Here is a 27,418-nt window from a genome sequence, read left to right as displayed (position 1 = left end):
TGATCATTAGTCCTCTGCTATATACACACTAATAAGGTATAAATTATTGCAGAAGCTATTTTCCTGTGAAAGCCTATTTTTGAAGAACCTTTTTTGTAGCCCGTTTCCCTTTCTCTCAAGTGGTCAGTTATTGAGAATACTACACCATGAGTAGACTTTTTCTTTCTTGAGGACCTATTGGCGGATAACAAAGCCTCCTTCGTTCATCATTTCCAACCAACCTTGGGGAAGACCAGCTGAAGACAGAGCTAATTAGAAGAATCCTCAACCTAGTGGAGCACAGATTACAGGCAATATACCCCCTAGGGGGTGCGTGGATTCGGTGAGTGGGGACCCTTGAGGGGGAACGAGCACGGAAGTCACCAATAAGCAGGCTTAATCACAAAAGTCACCTTCCTGTTATTTGAAAAGGAATAATCGCATGGTTGAAAGCACATTTATGAGACTTTTTGTGGACCTTATATGAATAGATATATAAACCTATTGATACGTTTTGGATTCTATTTACACTTTTTTTCAGGTTTTTGCACACTCGCAAGGGGGTTAGGAATTACCCCGCACATTCATTATTTATTTTTTTATTATTATTATTTTTTTCTAGCTTTTTGACTTTTTTCTTTATTGTTTGTATTTTTCATGGTTTTGGTGGGTTTTATTTCTTCATTGTAATATATTTTTTCACCCACGGGGAGTATAGTGGTAATATAAATTGTGCATAGGTATAGGAATTGCACAGGAATTGCACAAACGCAGTGCGATTATAAGTGTAACTTTTTCCCCCGAATAGGGGTTTTGTATATTGTGTGTGGTAGTCGGCTATGTAGTATAGTAATATATATTTTTTGAGATCACAAGAATTACTATCACAAAAAATATAGTTTGAATATTGTTTGGGATCTTTGGATTTTATATGTGGTTGTGGGGGCCTTTTAGGGTTTAACACATTTTTTCTTTATCCCTTTGGGATTTTGATTGAGTGTTCGTTCACGTTAGTAAGGATCTGTGTGCACTTACCCTTTTTAGGGTAAGGAATATAACAGATTTGCAGTGGCACTTGGTTAAATTTGGTAACAATAGAAAGAATTAGTTGGATATAAATATATAACAATAGGTCTGAGGTAGCGCCATCAGCCCATTATTATCATTTAACCAAAACCAAAAGTGCTCACCAAACTCCTCAAAATATCCCAAAGCCCAGCATGTTTCGCCTCAAATCAAGGCTTCTTCGGGAGTGAAATTGCGACAGTAATGCTGAAGCAGCAGATGAATGAGCTCAAATTACCTTGTTAATGTTATTGAACATGCTTATGCTTGGTTTTCTACATTATCGTATTGTAACCAATTGCATTTGGGGAAGGTTATGTTAGTTTTTTTGTACAAGGCTTTCAGCATATAATACAAATTAAAATATATTGTATATACAAACATCCCCGACCAATAATTCATCTTTAAAAGAGGAGTATGACAATCATTTAAAAAAAAAATCATACTTACCTAGGTGGATGCAGCATTGCTTCGATGCTGCATCTGTCCCCTGCCAGATCTAAGAATGAGAACTACGAGATCATACACCACCCATAGCTCAGTTCTCAGAGATCCCTGAGCAGAGAGCCGGTGACTTTCAGTCACCGGCTCTCTGCTCTGCCCCCTCCCCCCCACACTCACTGAAGCGCTGGGCTGTGAAGGGACGAGAGCCAGCCCAGGCTCCAAGCGGCTCGTTGACAGCCCGAGCCGGGTGCTAGTGCAGGCATGTTGGCGGACCATATGTTCGCCATCTTTCCCGAGCTTGGACGGGCTCTGTGACATCAGTCAACAGTCGGCTGCAGCCCGCTGTCTGCTGAAAACGGGTCACAGGAGTGCAGAATGAACTGCTCTCCTGTGATCCACAGGAGAGGTACAGCTGGATGAGCTTTGGCTGTACTTCTCCTTTAATATTTAACTTGACCATTGCACCTAACCAATCCCCTAACTGGACCTTGACAGTTAACTTTACCTTAAAATAAACCTTTAAAGCTGAATTCCTGCTATGTATACGTTTATATTATTACATTGGTCCAGCTTGGACCAATGTAAGTATGTATGGGCCATACTTGGCCTGGAAGTTGGAAATCACCGAAGTAGGCACCTTTACTGCAGTGATTGCCACTAGCTGTCGGGTTCCATGACCAGCAGCTGCCCCGCTGCTTAATGAATACAGACGTTTGCTTGTTTGATGAGGGTGCCATTCAGATAACGCTTTAGGCCCCTTTTACATGGAGTCCGCCTGCTCAGCAGGGAATCTGTCTGCTGATCCCCGCTGAGCAGGCAGATGGCTGGTCCATGTCGACTCAGTTTATGCAGAACAGACACATCCTTTTCTCCTGTATGGGCGGTCAGATGTAAACGGACCGCCTGTCTGTTTACACCTGAGGGCCACCCAATCTGATCGACGGATGGGGAACAGATCCCCATCCATCTGTTTTTAGTGGACCGGATGTTGGCGGACATCAACGAACACATACTGGTTGACACCAGCCGCTCCCTAGATCAGTGGTCATCAACCCTGTCCTCAGGGCCCACTAACAGGCCAGGTTTTATGTATTACCTTGGGGAGATTCAGACTAGAATACTACGATCACTGAGCAGCAAATGATATCACCTGTGATGTATTTCAGTTATCTTGTAAACCTGGCCTGTTAGTGGGCCCTGAGGACAGGGTTGATGACCACCGACCTAGAGGGCAATGGATGGTCTGATCGGGTCCGCCTAAAAAAAATGACAGTGTGAAAGGGGCCTTACAGTCTCTGAATGAATATAAAGAGTTCTCCCATTGGCATTTCAGGTACGGAGCTACAGAAAAATAAGTTTCCAAGGTGCACCAAAGATTTCAATGTGGTCATGGTAGTAGGGGCAGGAAAAGGACGTATGTATGTGTATGATTATTTTACTAAAACTGCATTTACCAGTTAAGAATATGTTTAGTATTACATATAATAAAAACATAAATCACAGCCTATCATCATACTATGCCTGTAATTGCTATTAGAAACATCCGCTGCCACATTCATGATATTGACTTGCAAAATAGCCACCCTGCTGTCAAGTAAGAATGTTCCTTCTCTAACAGAGGCAGTTTCAGCTTGCTAACCACATATGATTAAAGTGTCAGGTTTAAAGTCATAATAAAAGGAAAATCCTCTAATCCAATCCTATGTGTCTGCCCTAAACACCTCATCATCATCAATAAGTGATCTCTGCCAGTGTTTATCTAAGAGCTATACGGCAGTGTCGGCGGTGGGGCCCGTTCTCCACAAATTGCCTAAATTCTTCCCAGATTGCCCGTTCTCACACATGGAAAATGAACGGCAGCGACATCTGATCTTTTCTAAACTACTGTCGCTCTCCGTGACTGATGTCCCTTTCTGGATTCTGTTACTGGAAGTCACTGAGTGAGATATTAACAAACGTTGCTGTTAGCATATCCACGCTGATTGAGGAAATAATGAGGGATCTGTGTAATTGTAATGCAATTATCCAAATGTCCCCGCAAATTCTAATATAGCGGCTATACAGAATTACTGGGCGCATATTTGTTTCTTTATGCTAGTATGGCCTACCTTCCCAACACTGAATCATCACTAAAACGAATGCCCTGTACATACGATCGGACATTCCGAACACAAAATCCGATTTTTTCCGACGGATTTTGTCCGAAACTGGTGTTGCATACACACAGTCGCACAAAGTTGTCGGAAAATCTGATGGTTCGGAACGTGGTGATGTTCGTTGCGTACGACGGGACTAAGTAGAGGCGAGTAGCCAATAGCTTTGGTCTCGTAATTTGATCTGAGCATGCGTGGCACTTTGTCTGTCAGAATTCTCTACAAACGATTGGGGTTTTTTGTCGGAAAATTTTAGATCAAATATTTTCCGGCAGAATTTCCGACGGAAAAAGTCTGATAGAGCCCACACACGATTGGACTTTCCGACAATATAATCCAATTGGACCTTTGCCATTGAAATTCCCAACAGTGTGTACAGGGCATTAGAGTTGCTTGGAATTTATGAAAGTGGAACTTTAACCACTTCCTCCCCGGAAGATTTTACCCTGTTAATGACCAGGCCATTTTTTGGTATATGGCACTGCGTTATTTTAACTGACAATTGCGTGGTTGTGTGACGCTGTACTCAGATAAAATTGATGTCCCTTTTTCCCATTAAATAGAGCTTTCTTTTGGTGCTATTTGATCAGCTCTATGGTTTTTATTTTTTGCACTATAAACAAAAAAAGACTGACAATTTTGGAAAAAAAGAAACAATACTTTTGTCTTTCTGCTGTAAAAATATCCCCCCAAAAAAAAGTAAAAAAATCAAATTTCCATATCAATTTAGGCCAATATGTATATTTTTTGGTAAAAAAAAACCCCAATAAACATATATTGATTGGTTTGTGCAAAAGTTATAGCAGCTACAAACTATGGGATTTTTTTCTATGGGATTTTTATTCATCTTATGTTTTTACTAGTAATGGTGTCGCAAACAAATTGAAAAAAAACCCCATCAATTTTAGCCACTGTACCCCTCAATTGCCGGCACTGTGCCCCTCAATTGCCGTCACTGTGCCCATCAAACGCAGCCACTGTGTGCATCAAATGCCACCACTGTACCCATCAATTGCCGCCACTGTACTCATCAAACGCAGCCACTGTGCCCATCAAGCACAGCCAGTTTGTCAATTGCACAGCCACATTCATCAATTGTCGCTACTGTGCCCCATCAAATGCTGCCAGTGTGACCATCAATTGCCACTACTGTGCCCATCAAATGCTGCCAATGTGCCCATCAATTGCTGCTACTGTGCCCCATCAAATGCTGCCAGTGTGCCCATGAATTTCTGCTACTGTGCCCCATCAAATGCTGCCAGTGTGCAACGCCCGGCACTTACCTATCTCGCAGCGGGTCAGCGGCGGTGTCCTGCACGCTCCTTGATGTCTTCTTCCATCCTCTCTATCAGGCATCCAATCACAGCACCTGAAGTTTCAGCCAGGTGACAGGTAACAGACCTGAGTACCTGATTGGCTGAGAGACGGTTCAGTGTTAGCAAAGCAAATTCCTTTTGCTTTAGTAACAGCAAACAGTGAACGCACAGCATTGCGCCCAATGGTCACCTTTTTGGGTGCCTATTAGAACCTACGGCTCTAATCAGGTGCTTTCAAAAAACACCCCGCTGCTGTAATTCATGTGCCTGGCACCCGAAAAGGGTCCGGACACCTGAATAGGGGGTGTCAGTGGCGACCATAGATAGATTCATGCTATGCATGAATCTATCTATGGTGAGAGAGCGGTGCCAGGAGAAGGGGGGGGCGGCACTCCTGCACCCTTTATGGATGCACCGCCACTGGTCCACATTCATAAAGGGTCCTGTGCGTCCTCTGGTCCGATTCAGGTGCAAATCCAGGCAAAAATTCAGACCCGATTCACACCTGAATCAGTGAACAGGGATGCACCGGACTCCATGCTGTGAGCTGCAGCATATGTGAATGGAGCCTTATACCCTGTACACACGGTCGGACTTTCCAATGGAAAATGTGCGATCGGATCATGTTGTCGGAAAATCCGATCGTGTGTGTGCGCTCCATCGGACTTTTTCCGTCGGAATTTCCGTCACACAAAGTTTGAGAGCAGGATCTAAAATTTTCCGACAACAAAATCCGATCGTTTAAATTCTGATCGTGTGTAGACAATTCCGACGGTCAAAGTGCCGCGCATGCTCAGAATAAATTACGAGAGGAACGCTATTGGCTACGGCCCTTTTTATAGTCCCGTCGTACGTGTTTTACATCACCATGTTCTGAACGATTGGATTTTCCGACAACTTTGTGCGACCGTGTGTATGCTAGACAAGTTTGGGCCAAAATCCGTTGGAAAAAATCAAATGGATTTTGTCGTCCGAATGTCCGATCGTGTGTACGGAGCATTACTCTCCTCTCAGCCACCGCTGTGTCACTACAGGATGTGATGTAGGGGGTTGTGAACATAGTAATGATGTGGAGGTTAGGTGGTGAAGGATCACTGAGCACAGAGGGGGACCTAGAGATCGACACTTGTGGAGGTGTCGGTTTCTGAAAATACCTCAGCCAGGAATTTCTCTTCAGGGGCTCTGATGAAGAGGGGTTACCCCTCGAACGTGTTGGCCGTATCGGACCTGGATAGCTTCTTCCCATGCTGATTAACAATTGCTGCAGATTTGTGTCTTTGAATATATTAATGGGTTTGTTAACTCATTTGTTTGTGAGTATAAGATTTGCTGTTATTAATTAATAAATGGTGTATAAAGCTAATGCACTAGGCCAGTGATGGTGAACCTTGGCACCCCAGATGTTTTGGAACTACATTTTCCCATGATGCTCATCCACTCTGCAGTGTAGTTGAGCATCATGGGAAATGTAGTTCCTAAACATCTGGGGTGCCAAGGTTTGCCATCTCTGCACTAGGCTGGTGCACCCTCTTTTTGTTTTTTCAGTGCTGTGCATAACAGGGCATCCTCAGTCCTAAAAGAGGAGCAAAGCGCGGTGGTGTCATATATTCTTCATTTGGAACAACAGAAACCAACTGGTCTCTGAGCACCACATTTGAGTGCAGGAGGTTTGCTTTATTGTGAACGTCAGTGGTCATGTATCGTGTTAGTACACATCGCCCGGAAAATGATACAACTGATGCATTTGGCTGCCAACCCATTCAAGTGCACAGGACCACTGGGCAACCGGGTGCAGCACAGTGCTGCGGGCTTTCAGTGGTTAAAACATGCAATCAGGAGGTGACACATAGAGGTTGATTTACTAAAGGCAAATAGACTGCGCACTTTGCAAAGTGCAGTTCCACTCTGCAAGTGCAGTTGCTCCAGAGCGTAGTAAATGAGCTAAAGCTTCACTTTGCAAAGAATACCCAATCACGTGCAAGGAAAAAAGAAAAAAAAACTGCATTTTTGCTTTCACATGATTGGATGACGGAAGTCAGCAGAACTTCTTCTCATTTGCTAAAATCTGGAACAACTGCACTTGCAGAGGGCAACTGCACTTTGCAAAGTGCACAGTCTATTAGCCCAGTTTTTCTCAACTCCAGTCCTCAAGGCGCCCCAACAGGTCATGTTTTCAGGATTGCCATTATTTTGCACAGGTAATTTGATTAGTTTCCCTGCCTTAGTAATTACCACAGCCATTTCATCTGAGGAAAATCCTGAAAACATGACCTGTTGGGGCGCCTTGAGGACTGGAGTTGAGAAACATTGTATTAGCTTTTATCAAATCAACCTCATAGACTGTGCACTCTGCAAAGTGCAATTGCTCCAGAGCTTAGTAAATTAGGTAAAGATTTCCTTTGCAAAGAATACCCAATCACGTGCAAGGAAAAAAAAAAAAAAGCATTTTTGCTTGCACATGATTGGATGATGGAAGTTTGCATAGCTTCTGCTCATTTACTAAGCTCTGCAACAACTGCTCTTCCAGAGTGCAACTGCACCTTGCAAAGTGCACAGCCTATTTGCCTTTAATAAATCAACCCCATCATCTCTGAGCCACCTATCAGCTACCTCTAAAAGCGTAAACAGGGGTCTAAGAGGGAAACGCCCCTCACTTTGGCATAATTTCCTATTGTGTCTCAGGAACAGGAAGTGAAGGGAAATTTCCCTGATGGCGCACAAATAACAAGCACTCAACTGGTAGAGATGTTAACCCTTCCCTCTTTTATCCAAAACTAGAAAAAAGTTTGGGCTTTATATAACTTTAATGGCGTTGGTGTGGCCGTCTAGGTTTGCAGCTACAGCAATATAATGGAAAACAAAGGTAGATTTCGCCGGAGCTGAAATCAAGTGTCTATTTTCACCGCCATGTAACTTCCCCAGTGGCTGAGCGTTTTTGTTCTATTTGTGTTCCTTTTTATCCGCCGTCGCCCAGGCGGGGTCTCTCTCACATGACGCACGAGTGTTTTCAGTTGATAAATCGATGGATTTTGCTCATTGCATTCTTCTTTTGTTCTTCTCCCGCAGATTGTGGACGGTAAGTTATGGTTCCAATTGGACTGTGGCAGCGGGCCAGGAATCCTGGGAATTTCTGGCCGGACGGTGAACGATGGGAATTGGCACTCGGTCTTTCTGGAGCTGAATCGGAATTTCACAAGCTTGTCGCTGGATGATAGCTACGTGGAACGACGCAAGGCGCCGCTCTACTTCCAGACCCTCGGCACCGACAGCTCGATTTATTTCGGAGCCCAGGTGCAGGTGGAAAATGTCCGAAGCCTGACCGACAAAAGGAGTACACAGGTCTTGGGCGGCTTCCAGGGATGCTTGGACTCCGTCGTCTTGAATAACAATGAACTGCCACTTCAGAACAAGAGAAGCAGCTTTGCAGAAGTGGTCGGATTAACCGAATTAAAACTCGGCTGCGTGCTCTATCCCGATGCGTGCGAGAGGAAGCCGTGCCAGAACGGAGGCAGCTGTACCAGTGTGCCATCTGGTGGTAACTATACATTATTGCATCTTCATTTTTAAATGTATTGACATAAGTGCTCTCCTGTCCCTTCTGTATTGAACTGTATTGTAATTGTGCTGTCCCCCTCTGCATTGTAAAACACTGCGCAAACTGTTGGCGCTATATAAATCCTGTATAATATTAATTATAATTTACTAAAACTGGGTCACAGAACCTGATCCAGCTGTGCAAAGTAACCAATCAACGTCCAGGTTTTATTGTCAAAGCTTACTTGAATAAGCTGGAGTTAGAAGCTGATTGGTTACTTTGCACAGCTGCACCAGGTTCTTTGTGCACCAGTTTTATTATATATCCCCCAAAGGAGTTCATTTACTAAAGACATATAGACTGTGCAAACTTTGCAAGTGCAATTGCACTCTGCAAGTACAGTTGCTCCAATCATGTTCAAGCAAAAAATGTTTTTTTCAAGTTTTTTTGTTGCACGTGATTGTGTATTCTTTAAAGTGTCAAGCTTCACCTCATTTACTAAGCTCTGGAGCAACTGAACTTGCAGAGTGCACAGTCTATTTATTTTTTGCTAGTTTTTACTTGTTCACACTATGGGGTTGATTTAGTAAGGCCCCTTTCACACTGGGGTGGCGCGGGTGGTAAAAAAAGCACTATTTTTAGCGTGGCTTTACCGTCGTTTTAGCGGTGGTATTCGGCCGCTAGCAGGGCGGTTTTAACCCCTGCTAGTGGAAGAGAATGGGTTAAAACCACCGCAAAGCACCGCTGCAGCGGCGGTTTGCCGACGGTATAGCTGCGCTGCCCAATTCCTTTCAATGGGCAGGAGCGGTGAAGGAGAGGTATACACACCGCTCCTTCACCGCTCCAAAGATGCTGCTAGCAGGACTTTATTTTACTGTCCTGCCAGCGCACCGCTCCAGCATGAAAGCCCCCGGGGGGCTTTCACGCTGGAGTGTGAGGAGCGGCTCTTTCAGGGAGCTTTGCATGTGCTATTTTTAGCGATGTAGCACCTGCAAAGCGCCCCAGTGTGAATGGGGTCTAAAGGCAAGTAGACTGTGCACTTTGCAAAGTGCCGTTGCACACTGCAAGAACAGCTGCTTCAGAGCTTAGTAAATGAGCAGAGGCTCTGCTGACTTCCATCATCCAATCACATGCAAGCCAAAATGCAGTTTTTTTTTAAATTTCCCTTGCACAGGATTGGGTATAATTTGCCAAACAAAGCTTTACCTCATTTACTAAGCTCTGGAGCAGCTGCACTTTTCACTACAAGTTATTTACTAAAGGCAAATCCACTTTGCATTACAAGTGCACTGCAAGTGTACTTGAAAGTGAACTGAAAGTGACCTTGGAAGTGCAGTCGCTGTAGATCCAAGGAGGGCATGCAAGGAAAAAACAGCATTGCACATGGTTGGATGATAAAATCATCAGAGCTTCCCCTCATTTCAGATCTACAGGTGATACTACAAAAATGTCAATATCGTGCAAAAGTTCATTTATTTCAATTTTTTTTCGAGTATCACCTGTACCCCTTAGATTTAGAGCAACTGCACTTCCAAGTGCACTTTCAGTGAACTTTCATGTGCACTTGCAGTGCAAAGTGGGTTTGCCTTTCATAAATAACCCCCTCTGGTTACTTTTACTGTCTGTGACCCATTTAAAATAGTTTTTTTCACTTCTTGTTTGGGAGTCACAAAAGCAAATAGTTTCATAGTTTCATAGTTAGTAAGGTTGAATAAAGACACCAGTCCATCCAGTTCAACCTGAGTGAGTGTCCACAATTGTCCCTATCCCTGTACATTGCATACTCACATTGGTCCCCACACAATCCAAGTTCTCCATTCATATACTAGGGCCAATTTTTGGACAGAAGCCAATTAACCTACCTGCATGTCTTTGGATTGTGGGAGGAAACCGGAGTACCCGGAGGAAACCCACGCAGGCACAGGGAGAACATGCAAACTCCAAGCAGGTAGTGTCATGGTTGGGCTTTGAACCAGTGACCATTCTTACTGCTAGGTGAGAGTGCTACCCACTACACCACTGCGCCGCCCTAAATGAGGAAATGAAAGTGAAGGGAATACAGGCATACCCCACTTTTAAGTACACATTGGGGTTTATTTACTAAAGCTGGAAAGTGCAAAATCAGGCTCACTTCTGCATAGAAACCGATGTGCTTCTAACCCCAGCTTGTTCAATTAAGCTTTGATAATAAAACTTGGAAGCTCATTGGTTTCTATGCAGAAGTGAGCATGATTTTGCACTTTCCAGCTTTAGTAAATAAACCCCATGGTTTACTTAAAAGTGGGGTATGCCTGTATTTATTTTGGATTTTTGGAAAGTTTTGGATTTCCCATCACTTTCTTATCTTAGTGACAATGGTCACCATAACAAAGAGAGCAGGATATTTCCCTAATGGGGACACAGAAGGCAGTAAAAACTTGAATGAGTGTCTAATGCCGCGTACACACGATCGGATTATCCAGCGAACTTGGTTGGCAGACCAGAGTCCGCTGGACAATCTGCCCATGTGTGGGCTCCGGTGGACTTTTTCTTCCCAAAAGTCCGGCGGACTTAGAAAGAAGTTTTGACTCAAATCCGCCCGTCTGCGTGCTAGTGGATTTAAAGAGGAAGCCATACGCCAAAAAAATGGCGTGGGGGTCCCCCCAAAGTCCATAGCAGACCCTTATTCGAGCACGCACCCCAGCCGATCAGAAAAGGGGGTGGGGAGGAGCGACCGCCCCATTCCCTTCTGAGCCATACCAGGCCGCATGCCCTCAACATGGGGGGTGCTTTGGGGAAGGGGCCCCCCACCCCAAAGCACCTTGTCCCCATGTTGATGAGGACAAGGGCCTCTTCCCGACAACCCTGGCCGTTGGTTGTCAGGGTGTGCGGGCAGGGGGATTATAAGAATCCGGGAGCCCCCTTTAATAAGGGGGCCCCCAGATTCCGGCCCCCCACCCTACGTGAATGAGTATGGGGTACAATGTACCCCTACCCATTCACTTGGTGAAAAAAAGTGTACATTAAAAAAACCACAACACAGGTTTTTAAAATACTTTATTAGACAGCTCCGGGGGTCTTCTCTTTTTCTGTCTTTCGGGGGTCTTCTCGCCGGACTCCTCCGCTATCTTCTGCTCTTTTGCTAGCTCTTTTACTAGCGGGTCTGGGGGGTCTGGGGTCTTGTCCCGCTCTTCCGGGGTCTTGTCCCGCTCTTCGGTTCTTCTTGCCGGGCCTCCTCTTTCTTCTTCCAGCTCTTTAACTAGTGTTGGCCCGGTCTTCTGTCGCTGTTGCTGTCGCCGCCGCCTTCTGATTCTTCTTCTCCTTCTCTTCTACTTCTTCTTCTTCCGATGTTGACACGACACTCTCTCTGACTGTAATGGCAGGCACGCGTTGTGCGGCGACTTATATAGGGGCAAGGGGGCGGGGTCACCGAGAGATGTCACATGGTGACTCCGCTCCTTATAATGGCACAGTCCCGGAGGATGCTGACACATTACCCGGTGACCCCGCCCCTTGTCCCTATATAAGTAACCGCACAACACGTGCCTGCCATTACGGACGGAAGAAGAGAAGACCCCGGAGCTGTCTAATAAAGTATTTTAACCACTTCAGGACCGCCGTATTGCCAATGTACGTCAGCACAATGGCACAGGCAGGCACAATCACGTAGATGTACGTGATTGCCTTCCAGCGGGTGGGGGGTCCGATCGGACCCCCTCCCGCTGGTTACGGCGGTCCGGTTCGGTCCAGGAGCGCTCCGTGATGAGGGGATGGCCGTTGGTTTTCGGCCACCCCCTCTGGATCGCTCCTGGCCAATGAAAAGCTTCCTCCCACTGTGTATTGTTTACACAGGAAGGAGGAAGTGATGTCATTCTCCTCGGGGCGGTCTTTTTGACCGGACTACGAGGAGAAGACTAATAGTAAGTGTGCACCAACACTACACTGACATGTAGGTACACACAGGCACACAAACCCCCCCCCCGATCCCCCCCCGATCCTCCCTCCCCCCCCCCCAGTCACAGTGTCACTGATTGCATTGATCATTTCTTTACTGATCAATGCATTCAGTGTCAGTTGTGACAGTAAAAACTGTCAGGACAGTTAGTGTTAGGTCCAGGGTAGCCCCCTATCACCCCCCAATAAAGATTTAACCCCCTGATTGCCCCTAGAGTTAACCCTTTCACCCCCTTTTGCCAGTGTCACTAAGCGATCATTTTTCTGATCGCTGCATGTGTCGCTAGGTAGCTAGTTATTTTTTTAGGTTCACCGCCAGGTTTTTATATCGCTAGGTACCCCGATATACTACCCAATAATGGTTTTAACCCCCTGATTGCCGCTAGTTAACCCTTTCACCCCCTTTTGCCAGTGTCACTAAGCGATCGTTTTTCTGATCGCTGCATTAGTGTCGCTACAGTCGCTAGGTAGCTAGTTATTTTTTTAGGTTCACCGCCAGGTTTTTATAGCGCTAGGTACCCCGATATACTACCCAATAATGGTTTTAACCCCCTGATTGCCGCTAGTTAACCCTTTCACCCCCTTTTGCCAGTGTCACTAAGCGATCATTTTTCTGATCGCTGCATGTGTCGCTAGGTAGCTAGTTATTTTTTTAGGTTCACCGCCAGGTTTTTATATCGCTAGGTACCCCGATATACTACCCAATAATGGTTTTAACCCCCTGATTGCCGCTAGTTAACCCTTTCACCCCCTTTTGCCAGTGTCACTAAGCGATCGTTTTTCTGATCGCTGCATTAGTGTCGCTACAGTCGCTAGGTAGCTAGTTATTTTTTTAGGTTCACCGCCAGGTTTTTATAGCGCTAGGTACCCCGATATACTACCCAATAATGGTTTTAACCCCCTGATTTCCGCTAGTTAACCCTTTCACCCCCTTTTGCCAGTGTCACTAAGCGATAATTTTTCTGAACGCTGCATCAGTGTCGCTAGTGTCGCTAGGTAGCTAGTTATTTTTTTAGGTTCACCGCCAGGTTTTTATAGCGCTAGGTACCCCCATATACTACCCAATAATGGTTTTAACCCCCTGATTGCTGCTAGTTAACCCTTTCACCCCCTTTCACCAGCGATCACAGTATAAGTGTCACTGGTTAGCCAGTTAGTTATTTAGGTTCCCCGTCAGGTTTTTATATAGCGCCAGGGACCCCCATATACTACCTAATAAAAATTTGAACCCCCTGATTGCCCCTAGTTAACCCTTTCACCACTGATCACCGTATAAGTGTTACGGGTGACTCTGGTTAGTTTGTTTTTTATAGCATCAGGGCACCCACCATTTATTACCCAATAAAGGTTTAACCCCCTGATCACCCGGCGGGTGATATCAATTAGGTTTTAGGGTCAGGGTCTGCGTCGCCCCAGGCAGCGCTAGGTTAGTGCCAGTACCGCTAACACCCACACGCAAAGCATACACCTCCCGTAGTGGTATAGAATCTGAACAGATCAATATCTGATCTGATCAGATCTATACTAGCGTCCCCAGCAGTTTAGGGTTCCAAAAAAACGCATTGTTAGCGGGATCAGCCCAAATACCTGCTAGCACCTGCGTTTTGCCCCTCTGCCCAGCCCACCCCAGTGCAGTATCGATCGATCACTGTCACTTACAAAACACTAAACACATAACTGCAGCGATCGCAGAGTCAGGCCTGATCCCTGCCATCGCTAACAGGTTTTTTTGGTAGCATTTTATATTCAAATCCGGAAGGCAGTGCTTGGTTTTCGGGGTCCCGTACGTGGCTAGGCTCCCAAAAAGTCCCCCACATGTGGTATCCCCGTACTCGGGAGAAGCAGCAGAATTTATTTTGGGGTGTAATTTGACTTCTGCCCATAGCATGTGTGAGCAATATATAATTTAGTGACAACTTTGTGCAAAAAAAAAAAAAGTTTGTAATATTCCCGCAACTTTTGGCAAAATATAAAATATTCCATGGACTCAACATGCCTCTCAGTAAATAGCTTGGGGTGTCTACTTTCCAAAATGGGGTCATTTGGGGGGGTTTTGTGCTATTTTGGCATTTTATGGCCTTCGAAACTGTGATAGGTAGTGAGGAGTTAAATCAAAAATTTGCACTCTTAGAAATCCTGAAGGTGGTGATTGGTTTTCGGGGTGCCGTGCGCGACTAGACTCCCAAAAAGTCCCACACATGTGGTATCCCCGTACTCAGGAGAAGCAGCAGAATGTATTTTGGGGTGTCATTTCACATATGCCCATAGCATGTGTGAGCAATATATCATTTAGTGACAACTTGGTGCAAAAAAAAAAAAGTTTGTAATATTCCCGCAACTTGTGGCAAAATATAAAATATTCCATGGACTCAACATGCCTCTCAGTAAATAGCTTGGGGTGTCTACTTTCCAAAATGGGGTCATTTTGGGGGGTTTTGTGCTATTTTGGCATTTTATGGCCTTCGAAACTGTGATAGGTAGTGAGGAGTTAAATCAAAAATTTGCACCCTTAGAAATCCTGAAGGTGGTGATTGGTTTTCGGGGTGCCGTGCGCGACTAGACTCCCAAAAAGTCCCACACATGTGGTATCCCCATACTCGGTAGAAGTAGCGGAATATATTTTGGGGTGCAATTCCACATATAACCATGGCATGTGTGAGCAATATATCATTTAGTGACAACTTTTTGTAAAAAAAAAAAAGTTTGTAATATTCCTGCAACTTGTGGCAAAATATAAAATATTCCATGGACTCAACATGCCTCTCAGTAAATAGCTTGGGGTGTCTACTTTCCAAAATGGGGTCATTTTGGGGGGTTTTGTGCTATTTTGGCATTTTATGGCCTTCGAAACTGTGATAGGTAGTGAGGAGTTAAATCAAAAATTTGCACCCTTAGAAATCCTGAAGGTGGTGATTGGTTTTCGGGGTGCCGTGCGTGACTAGACTCCCAAAAAGTTCCACACATGTGGTATCCCCATACTCGGGAGAAGTAGCGGAATATATTTTGGGGTGCAATTCCACATATAACCATGGCATGTGTGAGCAATATATCATTTAGTGACAACTTTTTGTAAAAAATTTTTTTTTTTTTTTTTTTGTCATTATTCAATCCCTTAGGACAAAAAAAATAAATATTCAATGGGCTCAACATACCCATCAGCAATTTCCTTGGGGTGTCTACTTTCCAAAATGGGGTCATTTGGGGGGGATTTGTACTGCCCTGCCATTTTAGCACCTCAAGAAATGAGATCGGCAGTCATAAATTAAAAGCTGTGTAAATTCCAGAAAATGTACTCTAGTTTGTAGACGCTATAACTTTTGCGCAAACCAAAAAATATACGCTTATTGACATTTTTTTTACTAAAGACATGTGGCTGAATACATTTTGCCCTCAATGTATGACTAAAATTTAGTTTATTCGATTTTTCTTATAACAAAAAGAAGAAAATATCTTTTTTTTTCAAAATTTTCGCTCTTTTTCCATTTATATCGCAAAAAAAAAAAATCGCAGAGGCAATCAAATACCATCAAAAGAAAGCTCTATTTGTGGGAAGAAAAGGACGCAAATTTCGTTTGGGTGCAATATTGCATGACCGCGCAATTACCAGTTAAAGCAGCGCAGTGCGAAATTGCAAAAAGACCTCTGGTCCTTAAGGTGTTTATTGGTCCGGAGCTGAAGTGGTTAAAAACCTGTGTTGTGTTTTTTTAATGTACACTTTTTTCACCAAGTGAATGGGTAGGGGTACATTGTACCCCATACTCATTCATGTAGGGTGGGGGGCAGGAATCTGGGGGTCCCCTTATTAAAGGGGGCTCCCGGATTCTGATAAGTCCCCAGCCCGCACACCCCAACAACCAACGGCCAGGGTTGTCGGGAAGAGGCCCTTGTCCTCATCAACATGGGGACAAGGTGCTTTGGGGTGGGGGGCCGCAGGGTGCTCGCTCATCCCCACCCCCTTTCCTGACCGGCCGGGCTGCGTGCTTGGATAAGGGTCTGCTATGGACCTTGGGGGGACCCCCACACTGTTTTTTTCGGCATAGGGCTTCCCCTTTAAATCCATACCAGGTGATGGGGCTAGCAAGGTGTCAATTTCGCCGATGGAGGTGGCGAAAGTCACTTCCTTCGCTAGTTCCGTCTACCTGGAGCCACGTTCAAAATGAACGGACTTTTCTCTGTGTGTGGGCAAGTCCGTTCATTTCAAAAGTCCAGTCGTGCGTGGGCAGGTCCGCTCATTCGGAAAGTTCGGCGGACCTCCGCTGCAAAGTCCGGAAGGTTGTTCGCCGGATAGTCCGATCGTGTGTACGCGGCATTACTCTTCCCCACTCTATCCAGAACTGAAATAAAAGTTTTGATTTTTGCCTTTACATAACCATCAAAATCTATTGTGTGTAATGGTTTCTTGGCCAGGGATCCATCAGTCGGGATATGGTCTGCAGAGGTCGTATACTCCTCAAAAAATATTCTCCGGTCACTTTTTTTTTTACATACAGGGCCTTTAAAATAAATAGGACTGGGAATATATTTTGCTACTAGTTGTGACATTTGTGAATTTCCCTGAAAATGTAATTACTTTCACTAACATGATTTTACATCTGGGAAGGTCTCTGAGTACATGTGTCTGCAATGTGTGCAGTCAGGATTATGAGTATAGGGTGAGATTAAAGGGATCTGCTAGAAAATAAATCCCCAGTCCTGAAGGGGTAATAATTTTTATATACCGAATTGTTGGCTTCATTTGAATCAGTTTATCACCAGTGACAGGTCTGCAGGGGGTACTTTCCACACCGGGCTCCTCAGCTGTTGTCCTTGTGGCATTGCCAATGTCTAGAGGTCGATTAACCACTTCATCCCTCTTTCTGAGATTTTGTGTTTACAATTTAAAAACATGTTTTTTTGCTACAGAATTACTAGAGAAACACCCAAACATTATATATATTATTTTCTAACACCCATAGAGAATAAAATGGCGGTCATTGCAATACTTTTTGTCATACCGTATTTGCGCAGCGGTCTTACAAGCACACTTTTATACACTTTTTTAAATTAAAAAAATAAGACAAAAGTAAAGATAGCCCATTTTTTTATATTGTGAAAGATGATGCTACCCCGAGTAAATTGATACCCAACATGTCACACTTCCAAATTGCGCCCGCTCGTGGATTGGCAACAAATTTATACCCTTAAAAATCTCCATAGACGATGTTTAAAAAATTGTACAGGTTGCATGTTTTGAGTTACAGAGGAGGTCCATCGTAGCTAGCTGAAAAATGGACAGGCAGACCCAATCGGACCGATCATGTGAAAGGGGTCTTAGGCCGCGTACACACGGGCGGACTGTTCGCCCAACTTTGTCCGCTGAACAGTGTTTGGGCGGACAGTCCGCTCGTGTGTGGGCTTTCAGCGGACAGTTTCAGCGGACAGTTGGACAGACAAGGTTTTTCGGAATTTCCGAAAAACTGTCCGCTGAAACCTTGTTTCAGCGAACAGTCCGCTCATGTGTAGGCTTGTTCGTCAAACAAAGTTGCGCGCATGCTCAGAAAGGATTTTCACGCCGAAAGCTATAATGCAGTGTATAGGACGTCGTATTTTTCGTCCCGTCGTACGTGCCGTTCACGTCATCGCGCACGGTTTCAGCAAACTGTTCGTCCGTCGTGTGTGGCCATGTCCGTCCATGCTAAGTTTGAGCGGACTGTTTGCCGAAACTGTTGGACGGACAAAGTTGGGCGAACAGTCCGCGCGCGTGTACGCGGCCTAAGGCTGCTTTCACACTGATGCACTGAGGTTTACTCACACTGGGGATGTAGCAAAGTGCACCTGGAGCTTTATTCTGGGTTAGCTGCACCTTGCCATAGAATTCTATTATATCTTGAAGGTGTGGTGCAGTTTCTGAAAGTACACCAAAACTCCGGCATTAAGGAGTTTTGGTGCACTTTCAGAAAGCGCACTAAACCCACATCTAATAACAGAAGTCTATGGCTCAGTGCAGGTGACCTGCAGGTGCACTGCTCTGCTTCTGCGGATCAGTTTGAAAGCAGAGTAGCTAGTGCAGAACTAGAACAGATATGCCCATTGCTATTTGATTGTAATTAAAAATAACTGACAACCTTCACTTCATTAATCACCCTGCAGGTATATCCAGCTGTTGCTGTCCCAGGAAAAGTGCATTTGGTATCATTCCACCTGTGACAGGAGGCGGCGATATAGAGGAAGCATCGCCTATGCTCTCTACTGGCGATGCATGCTTCCTGTACCGCCGGCTCCATTCTCAACACTGATTATCTGGGGTGGGGGGAACATTCACTCTGTTCTTGCCGATTCACCCTCCCTGAGCAGGAGGTTACAAGCCACATCAAAGAGCCAGCAGTTGGGCACCCCTGCATTAGAGTAAAACACCTTCTGTGTACTACTTCCCCTGCCCACAAACTCCCTTATACTCACCTGAGCCCGATCTCAACCCAGTGATGTGCACAAGAGCCATGGCTCTGCCGGCTCTATCCCTCCTCACTGGGCAGATTGACAACAGTGGAAGCCATTGGCTTCTGCTCCTGTCAATCAAATCCTATGATGAGGGAGCGATGGCTAGAGCAAGCCCACATTTGTGCCATCTTAGGAAGCGACTTCCTATTGTAGCAGATGGAGAAGAGGAGGAGCCGGTGCTGGCAGGGGACCCGAGAAGAGTGACTGAGGGGCTCTGTGATGGGGGGGCTCATGTATAGGGAGCCTAAGATGTATATGGGGCCTCTGATGTGATGAGGGCATCTCATATATAGTGGGGTCCTTGGTGTATAGGGGGGCTCTGACGTGATGAGGGGATCTCATATATAGGAGGGCCTCTGATGTGAAGAGGTGGCTTTTATGTGAAAGGGGACTCACATTTATGTTTTTACATTTAGCACTGGGCTGCCTCGAGATTTTGCATACTTTTAAAGGGTGCCGCAACTGGAAAAAAATTGAGTAATGCTGTACTAGGCTGTGCCGCAAATAAGTACAGAGCAATGTTTGCAGTGTGTCTTGCAGGAATCTCTAGGTACTTGTTATTACATATATTTCTGCTCTTGTAAAAAGTAGGTTAAGTAACGTGGAGTCAGCCGTGCCAGGTAATTACAATCATAGAGCAGACAGTGAAATCCTTCCTCTGTCTAAATGATGCAGCTAAGCCTTCAAATTGTGCTTTAAACCAATCCACACGAGCCTCAGATAAACCTTTTATTTCAGGAATTCTGGAGTTATTAAAGTGGCATTTAGTGTTCAGTGCTGCACAGTAGCCTGATATGGATTCTTGGCTTGTTTTACAACTTGTAGACGGCGAGTGTCCTTCTCAGCTATTTATATGTGTTTCTAATACTAGGGAAATCCAAGGCAATACATTTTAATGGGAAGTGATAGTTTATGTCATATGTTCCATTGGTGCAACTACTACCTGGAGGTTGGATTTGTCAAGACTTCTATGCTTGTAGTTGTCTTCCAAATGCCCCCTCTAGTGGTCATCTGTATAATACACCTGATCGGATTTATCTAGAATTGAACTCGTTTTTTTTTTTTTTTGTTAGGTCCATGCTTGAGTTTCTTCAGTTGGTTTTGTTTTTTTTGTAACACACATTTTTACACTTATTAGAGGTTTTTAGGTTTGGGTGTTATTATTTTAGCCTTGGAAAGTTAACTACTACGAGAAGGGGAAGCAAGAAATCACACTACAGATGCCACGTTGCAGCTGGACAGATCACCCTCCCCCTCCCCCATCCCATGGGCAGTACCGCCTCTGAACCCAACCTATTTGTGCATTTATAGGATTAACATGATGCAACATATGGCCTCCTCACTGTCTGTCAAAAGCATTTGCAAAAGCCATCTACCACGGATCGTAAATCAGAGGTGCGGCCACAACAGCCATACATCTAAATGTATGAAAGTTTTGCTATACTCATTAGCATATGTCACTTCAGGTGAAATCGTTATTGATAAAGCCAGGGCTGCCTTAATGCATGAGCATCAAATGAATACATGCGTGTGAGCACTTCCACTTTCTCAGATCCCATCTCCACCTGGGGCTCAGACTTACAGGCTGCCAAAGCCTCAGATAACATGAACCACAAGAGGAGAAGTTGACACTTGGAATGGCATTCAACAATGGGTATCCTTTATTGCAAAAACATATATAACAGCTGTAAACATCCAACACGTTTTGGCCATCATGCCTTGGTCATGGCTTAGAGCCTGATGGGCCGGAACACATTGGCTGTTTTACAGCTGTTATACATGTTTTTGCTATAAAGGATAACCATTGTTGGATTCAATTCAGAGTGCTGCTTTTTCCTCTTGTGATTAAAGCATGGGCACCCCGGGCAGTGCCCATGGGCCCCAGATACATGGGGGCCATAATAATCTTGCATTAGTCTTTGCCCTTATAGGCTGACATCAGCATCACTAAAGGCCATGTGAGTATGTATGCATGTGTTTGCGTTTATGTATGTATTGTATGTATCTTTGTTTTTTCTAAGCACACCCAATATTTAGCACAGTTTAGTCACACCCACTTTTTGCCATGACCCGCTATGCATGCCTCAGGCCGCCATCTCCCTGGTTGGGGCCCCAGTGCATTACTTTGCCCATGGACCCATGATGCTATCAAGAAGGCCCTGGATAGAGCTCTATCCAAAGGATATCAGAGACCTTGAGAAGGGAGGGGGTTCTTAGGTGTTACACCAACGTAATCGTAGGTAGTCCCAAACAATTGGGGATCTGCATTTTTCTTGGCAATCCTTCTTGAGTATGCATGCATTTTGCAGGCAGCAGCAACAGCAGAATCTCAAATCAGACAGAAAGTGTGAATTCCAACACCATATTTGCCAACATTCTGAAAAAAAATGTAGGGAAACTTCTTTTCATGCAGTTTTATTTTATACGGGGAAAGAAAAAAGAGAAAGAGGGATGGAGGGAGAAAGAAAGAGGGAGGGAGAAAAAAAGAAAGAGGGATGGAGGGAGAAAAAGAAAGATGGAGGGAGAAAGAAAGTAGAATGAAGGGAGAAAGAAAAAAGAAAGAGAAAAAGAGAAGGAAAGAAAGAAAGCAGAATGGAGGGAGAAAGAAAGAAAACCGGATGAAGCGAGAGAGAGAAAGAAAGTGGGGTGGAGGGAGAGAGAGAGAAAGAAAGCAGGATGGGGGGAGAGAGAGAGAGAGAAAGAAAAAAAAGAAAGAAAGAGAGATGGAGGGAGAAAGAAAGCGGGGTGAAGGGAGAGCAAAAGAAAGTGAGATGGAGGGGGAAAGAAAGAAAGAAAGCGGGATGAAGGGAGAGAGAAAGATAGAAGGAAAGAAAAAGAGAAGGAAAGAAAAGGAGAAAAAAGAAAGAAAGTAGGATGGAGGGAGAGAGGAAGAAAGAAAGCGGGATGCAGGTAGAGAGGAAGAAAGTGGGATGGAGGGAGAGAGAAAGAAAGAAAAGAAGAAGGAAAAGAAAGAGGGATGGAGGGAGAGAGGAAGAAAGAAAGCAGGATGGAGGGAGAGAGGAAGAAAGAAAGCGGAATGGAGGGAGAGAGAAAGAAAGAAAGTGGGATGGAGGGAGAGCGGAAGAAAGAAAGCGGGATGGAGGGAGAGAGGAAGAAAGAAAGCGGGATGGAGGGAGAGAGAAAGAAAGAAAGCGGGATGGAGGGAGAGAGAAAGAAAGAAAGCGGGATAGAGGGAGAGCGGAAGAAAGAAAGCGGGATGGAGGGAGAGAGGAAGAAAGAAAGCGGGATGGAGGGAGAGAGAGAGAAAGAAAGTGGGATGGAGGGAGAGCGGAAGAAAGAAAGTGGGATGGAGGGAGAGAGGAAGAAAGAAAGCGAGATGGAGGGAGAGAGGAAGAAAGAAAGTGGGATGGAGGGAGAGAGGAAGAAAGAAAGCGAGATGGAGGGAGAGAGGAAGAAAGAAAGCGGGATGGAGGGATAGCGGAAGAAAGAAAGCGGGATGGAGGGAGAGAGGAAGAAAGAAAGCGGGATGGAGGGAGAGAGAGAAAAAGAAAGCGGGGTGGAGGGAGAGAGAGAGAAAGAAAGCGGGATGGAGGGAGAGAGGAAAAAAGAAAGTGAGATGGAGGGAGAGAGAGAGAGAAAGAAAGCGGGATGGAGGGAGAGAGAGAGAAAAAGAAAGAAGGACAGAAAAAGAGAAAGAGAGATGGATGGGATAGAGAGAAAGAAATAAGGAAAGAAAAAGAGAAGGAAGGAAAGAAAAAAAGAGGGATGGAGAGAGAGACTCTTAAAATGTCATAATTGTTGTAGCAAGAACCACATCTTGAAAGCCTGTCTAATGCAAAAGCAATTCATATTAAAAATAAATAAAATGTCTAATATTACAATACAAACACATTTCATATAAGAAGTCGGTCATCACCATAACATAGGTTGTATAAATACTTTAGAGCTGCAGGGTACAGAGACAGAATGATGACGCTATCTGTGTAGGAAACAGTTTAGTATTGATTATCTTATCAGAATTACACTACACCACTAAAGACAAAGCCACATCCAACAAACGGTTGGTGACGTATCATTCTGAATCCATGTTCACGATGAAAAAAGTCACCCTTGAGCTGCCGAAACTGTTTCCTCACTTCATACTTCTTTGCAGAGCAGCTCCATACCTGGACACAGTGGACAGGGCACCCATTGGCTGGGACACGGTACAGCCCGCCTCCTGCTAGCTGCTCTTTGCTGTTACATCACCAATAATCTGCCGACACCCATCTTACTATGTGGGCGTGCCCGGGATGACACCTTTGCCGACCATCCGCATGCCACACCGGGTGACAGCAGAGAGGTGCAGCCTTTTCATAGAAGATCAGAACCCCCTGACCCAGTCCGCCCCTGCCCAGGATAAACCCTATTTTCGGGATTCTGCCCGGGACGGGCTCAGACAGGGACTGGGTCTGAAATCTGTGAATGTAGATTGGGACTGTTGGCAACACTTCCCACTAAGGGCCCATTCCAACGCTGGCATCCTGGCACATTGCATTAACAGGTTTTTTAGGTATTACCATGCTTTACTTGGCAGTGCACCAAAACATCCACAAAAACAAATCTTTGACAACTCAGTGCAGAACAGTAGTGCATTACCATGTTTAGTGGTGTGCTGCTATGTATGTACACTGGAGCTGCATTGGCACTAAAATGTGCTATTGTACGCAATCACAGTGGAAAAACTAGTTTTGGCCTTTAACTAGAAGAAGAGGCAGCAGGGAAGAAGTGATTAAAACATGTTACATGCATTTTATCTGTAGATCCAACAGTGTCCTATTTCAGATATCAGGAATTGATCTGCTGGTTAGGCATAATACTAAAATCAGACACGTACAAGCGGGCAGGGTTGAGACCCCTCAAGAAATCATATTTAGAAAATCAGAGTCCATTGCTGAAAGTAAGGTAGTGGTACAGGCATGCAGCCATTTGCAGAACTGATTGTATAATTGGCCATCAGGTATAAGAGTTCCACTTTAAAGGATCACTCCAACCAAAGCCAATGTTCAGTTTTGACAGATGCTAGTCCATCCAACCATCTATGTAGAGTTCCCAGGTCTGTATTCCTGGGGTGACCTTTGGGATCTGACTACTTCTGTTGAATACAGCAGAAGGGGATGGAGACAGGGGAACCCGATATGCCAGATTTCACCATTCGTGTGGAGTTCTCTTTAACATTTTCTCTTATGCCCCGTACACACGGTTAGACATTCCGACTACAAAATCCGTTGGATTTTTTCCAAGGAATTTTGGCCCAAACTTGGTCTTGCACACACACAGTGGCATAAAGTTGTCAGAAAATCTGATCGTTCAGAACGCGGTGAGGTAGAACACGAACGACAGGACTATAAAGAGGGCAGTAGCCAATAGCTTTCATCTCATAATTTATTCTGAGCATGCGCGGCACTTTGTCCGTCGGAATTGTCTACACACAATCAGAATTTAAACGATCGGATTTTGTTGTTGGAAAATGTTAGAGCCTGCTCTCAAACTTTGTGTGTTGGAAATTCCAACGGAAAAAGTCAGATGGAGCTCACACACGATCGGATATTCTGACAACCAGATCCGACCGTGTGTACAGGGCATTATTCTAATGCTACCCTCCCTCCTATGTCATGTACAGCAAGTATCTTAGTGCTGCTACCGTATATTCAGAGCTCAATTGGCTTAGATAATTTTCTATGTAGGAGACAATATAGTCACGAAAATCACACTCCAGCAAGTTTTATTCTTTCCCTCTGATATAGAGACAACTGATTTCTATGCAGCACCATGAAAACATGGCAAACTGCGCCATCTAGTGTATGTACTATGTACATGCAGTGTCTTCAGCCGCAGTATGGGTCTGAAGAGCAGAGTCATTTGTAGTACCAATAAATGTAATGGTGTAAATGTATATACTACAGGTGTTTATATAGCACCGACCTTTTATGTGGCGCTGTACATTTTGTAAACTCTCTGCTGTCAAGGAGCTTACAATCTAAGGTCTTTGTTTCACATGCCAACTTAGACAGGAGACAATGAACCTAACATGTTTTTAGAGTGTGGGAGGAAACTGGAGTACCTGGAGGAAACCTACACAAGCACAAAGAGAACATAAAAACTCCATATATTTCTAAAGTCTAATGAATTCAGTAGTGATTCAAACTAAACTCCAGACCCAAAACATTTACAAGTTAATATTATCCCAGGAGGTCCAGAGGAGCACTTAGGGTAGGAAGTGGCAGTACATGGGTGGTTACACACTCACCAGTCTCCCCAGAGAGTGCAAGCATGGTTCAAGAAATGATCAGAGACTGCAGATATGCTACAGGAGATGGTCAAAGACAGTATATATGTTACAGGAAATGGTCAGAGGCTGCAAATATGTAATATGGAAAATGGCTAGAGACTGCAGATATGCTACATAAGATGGCTAGAGGCTGAAAATATGCTATATAGGAGATGGTCAGAGACTGAAGATATGCCACAGGAGAAGGTCAGAGACTCCAGATATGCTACATGAGATGGTCAGAGACTGAAAACATGGTACAGGAGACAGTCAGAGACTGGAGATATGCTACGCAGATGGCTAGAAGCTGCCGATATGCTACAGCAGATGGTCAGAGACTGCAGGTATGCTATAGGAGATAGCTAGAGGCTGCAAATATGCTATATAGGAGATGATCAGAGACTGCAGTTATGCCACAGAAGAAGGTCAGAGACTGCAAATATGATACATGAGATGGTCAGAGACTGCAGATATGCTACAGGAGATGGTCAGAGACTGAATGCATGGTACAGTGACAGTCAGAGACTACAATTATGCTATATAGGAGATGGTCAGAGACTGCATATATGCTACAGGAGATGGTCAGAGACTGCAGATATGCTACAGGAGATGGTCAGAGACTGAATGCATGGTACAGTGACAGTCAGAGACTACAATTATGCTATATAGGAGATGGTCAGAGACTGCAGATATGTCATGGGAGATGGCTAGAGGCTATAGATATGCTACAGGAAATTATCAGAGATTGAAGGCATGGTACAGGAGACAGTTGGAGACTGCAGGTATTCTATATAGGAGATGGTCAGAGACTGCAGATATGCTACAGAAGTTTGTACATGACCAAACATGGTATATAAGTTGAGTTGTCTATTAAGAATTACAGCAGCAGAAGACCACACTGGGTACCACTGCTGTCAGCTAAGAACAGGAAACTGAGGCCGCAATTTGCACAGCTTCACCAAAATTGGACAATAGAAAATTGGAAAAACGTTGCTTGGCCTGATGAGTCTTGATTTCAGCTGTGACATTCGGATGGTCGGGTCAAAATTTGGCATGCACAACAGAAAGCATGGATCCATCCTACCTTGTATTAACAGCTCAGGCTGGTGGTGGTGGTGGTGTAATGGTGTGTGGAAGATATTTTCTCAGCACACTTTGGACTCTTTAGTACCATTGAGCATTGTTTAACCGCCACGGCCTACCTGAGTATTGTTGCTGACCATGTCCATTATTTTATGACTACTTCTGATGGCTCCTTCCAGCAGGATAATGCACCATGTCACAAAGCTCCAATCATCTCACCACTGGTTTCTTGAACATGATAATGAGGTCACTGTACTCCAATGGCCTCCACACTCACCACATCTCAATTCAATAGAGCATCTTTGGGATGTGGTGGAACTGGAGATTCGCATTGTGCATCTGCAACAACTGCGTGATGCTATCATGTCATTATGGAACAAAATCTCTGAGGAATGTTTCCAACAGCTTGTTGAATCTACGCCATAAAGAATTAAGGCAGGGCAAAAGGGGGTCCAACCTGGTACTAGCAAGGTGTACCTAATAAAGTGGATGAGTGTATATACAGTGGTGGCCAAAAGTTTTGATAATGATACAAATATTGCTGCTTCAGTGTTTTTAGCTTTTTTTTTTGGCCAGAATTTGTGGGTTTTTTCGCTCACACGCCTCTTGAGGATTGACCACAAGTTCTCAATGGGTTTAAGGTCTGGGGAGTTTCCTGGCCATGGACCCAACATTTCAATGTTTTGGTTCCCACGCCACTTAGTTATCACTTTTCCCTTATGGGGAGGCGCTCCATCATGCTGGAAAAGGCATTGTCCATCAGCAAACTGTCCTTGGATGGTTGGGAGAAGATGTTCTCGGAGAATGTTTTATACTATTCTTTATTCATAGCTGTGTTCTTAGGCCAAGTTGTGAGTGAGCCCCCTCCCTTGGCTGAGAAGCAACCCAACACATGAATGGTCTCAGGATTCTTTACTGTTGGCATGACACAGGACTGATGGTAGCGCTCACCTTTTCTTCTCCAGACAAGGTTTTTCCGGATGCCCCAAAAAATCAGAAAGGTGATTCTTCAGAGAAGATGACTTTACCCCAGTCCTCTGCAGTCCAATCCCTGTACCTTTTGCAGGCTATCAGTCTGTCCTTCCTGATGTTTTTCCTGGAGAGAAGTGGCTTCTTTGCTGCCTTTCTTGACACCAGGCCATCCTCCAAAAGTCTTCTCCTC

The 27,418-nt window shown here is 44.7% G+C and overlaps 1 protein-coding gene across 6 annotated transcripts in view; it reads left to right on the top strand.

The window, feature by feature from the left end:
- Window positions 1-27,418, top strand: part of FAT3 (FAT atypical cadherin 3) — a 994,495-nt gene that overhangs the window by 941,468 nt on the left and 25,609 nt on the right. For all 6 annotated transcript variants that reach the window (XM_077484996.1, XM_077484994.1, XM_077484992.1 and 3 more), the window contains one exon: window positions 8,024-8,492. In XM_077484996.1, the coding sequence (XP_077341122.1) occupies window positions 8,024-8,492 (469 nt within the window). The remainder of the gene's footprint in view (window positions 1-8,023; window positions 8,493-27,418) is intronic.

This window comes from Lithobates pipiens, unplaced genomic scaffold (genome assembly GCF_037356315.1).
Source record: "Lithobates pipiens isolate NorthernLeopardFrog02 unplaced genomic scaffold, aLitPip1_a1.2 Scaffold_17, whole genome shotgun sequence".
Taxonomy (NCBI): Eukaryota; Metazoa; Chordata; class Amphibia; order Anura; family Ranidae; genus Lithobates; species Lithobates pipiens.
This window is presented reverse-complemented; position numbering and strand designations above follow the sequence as displayed.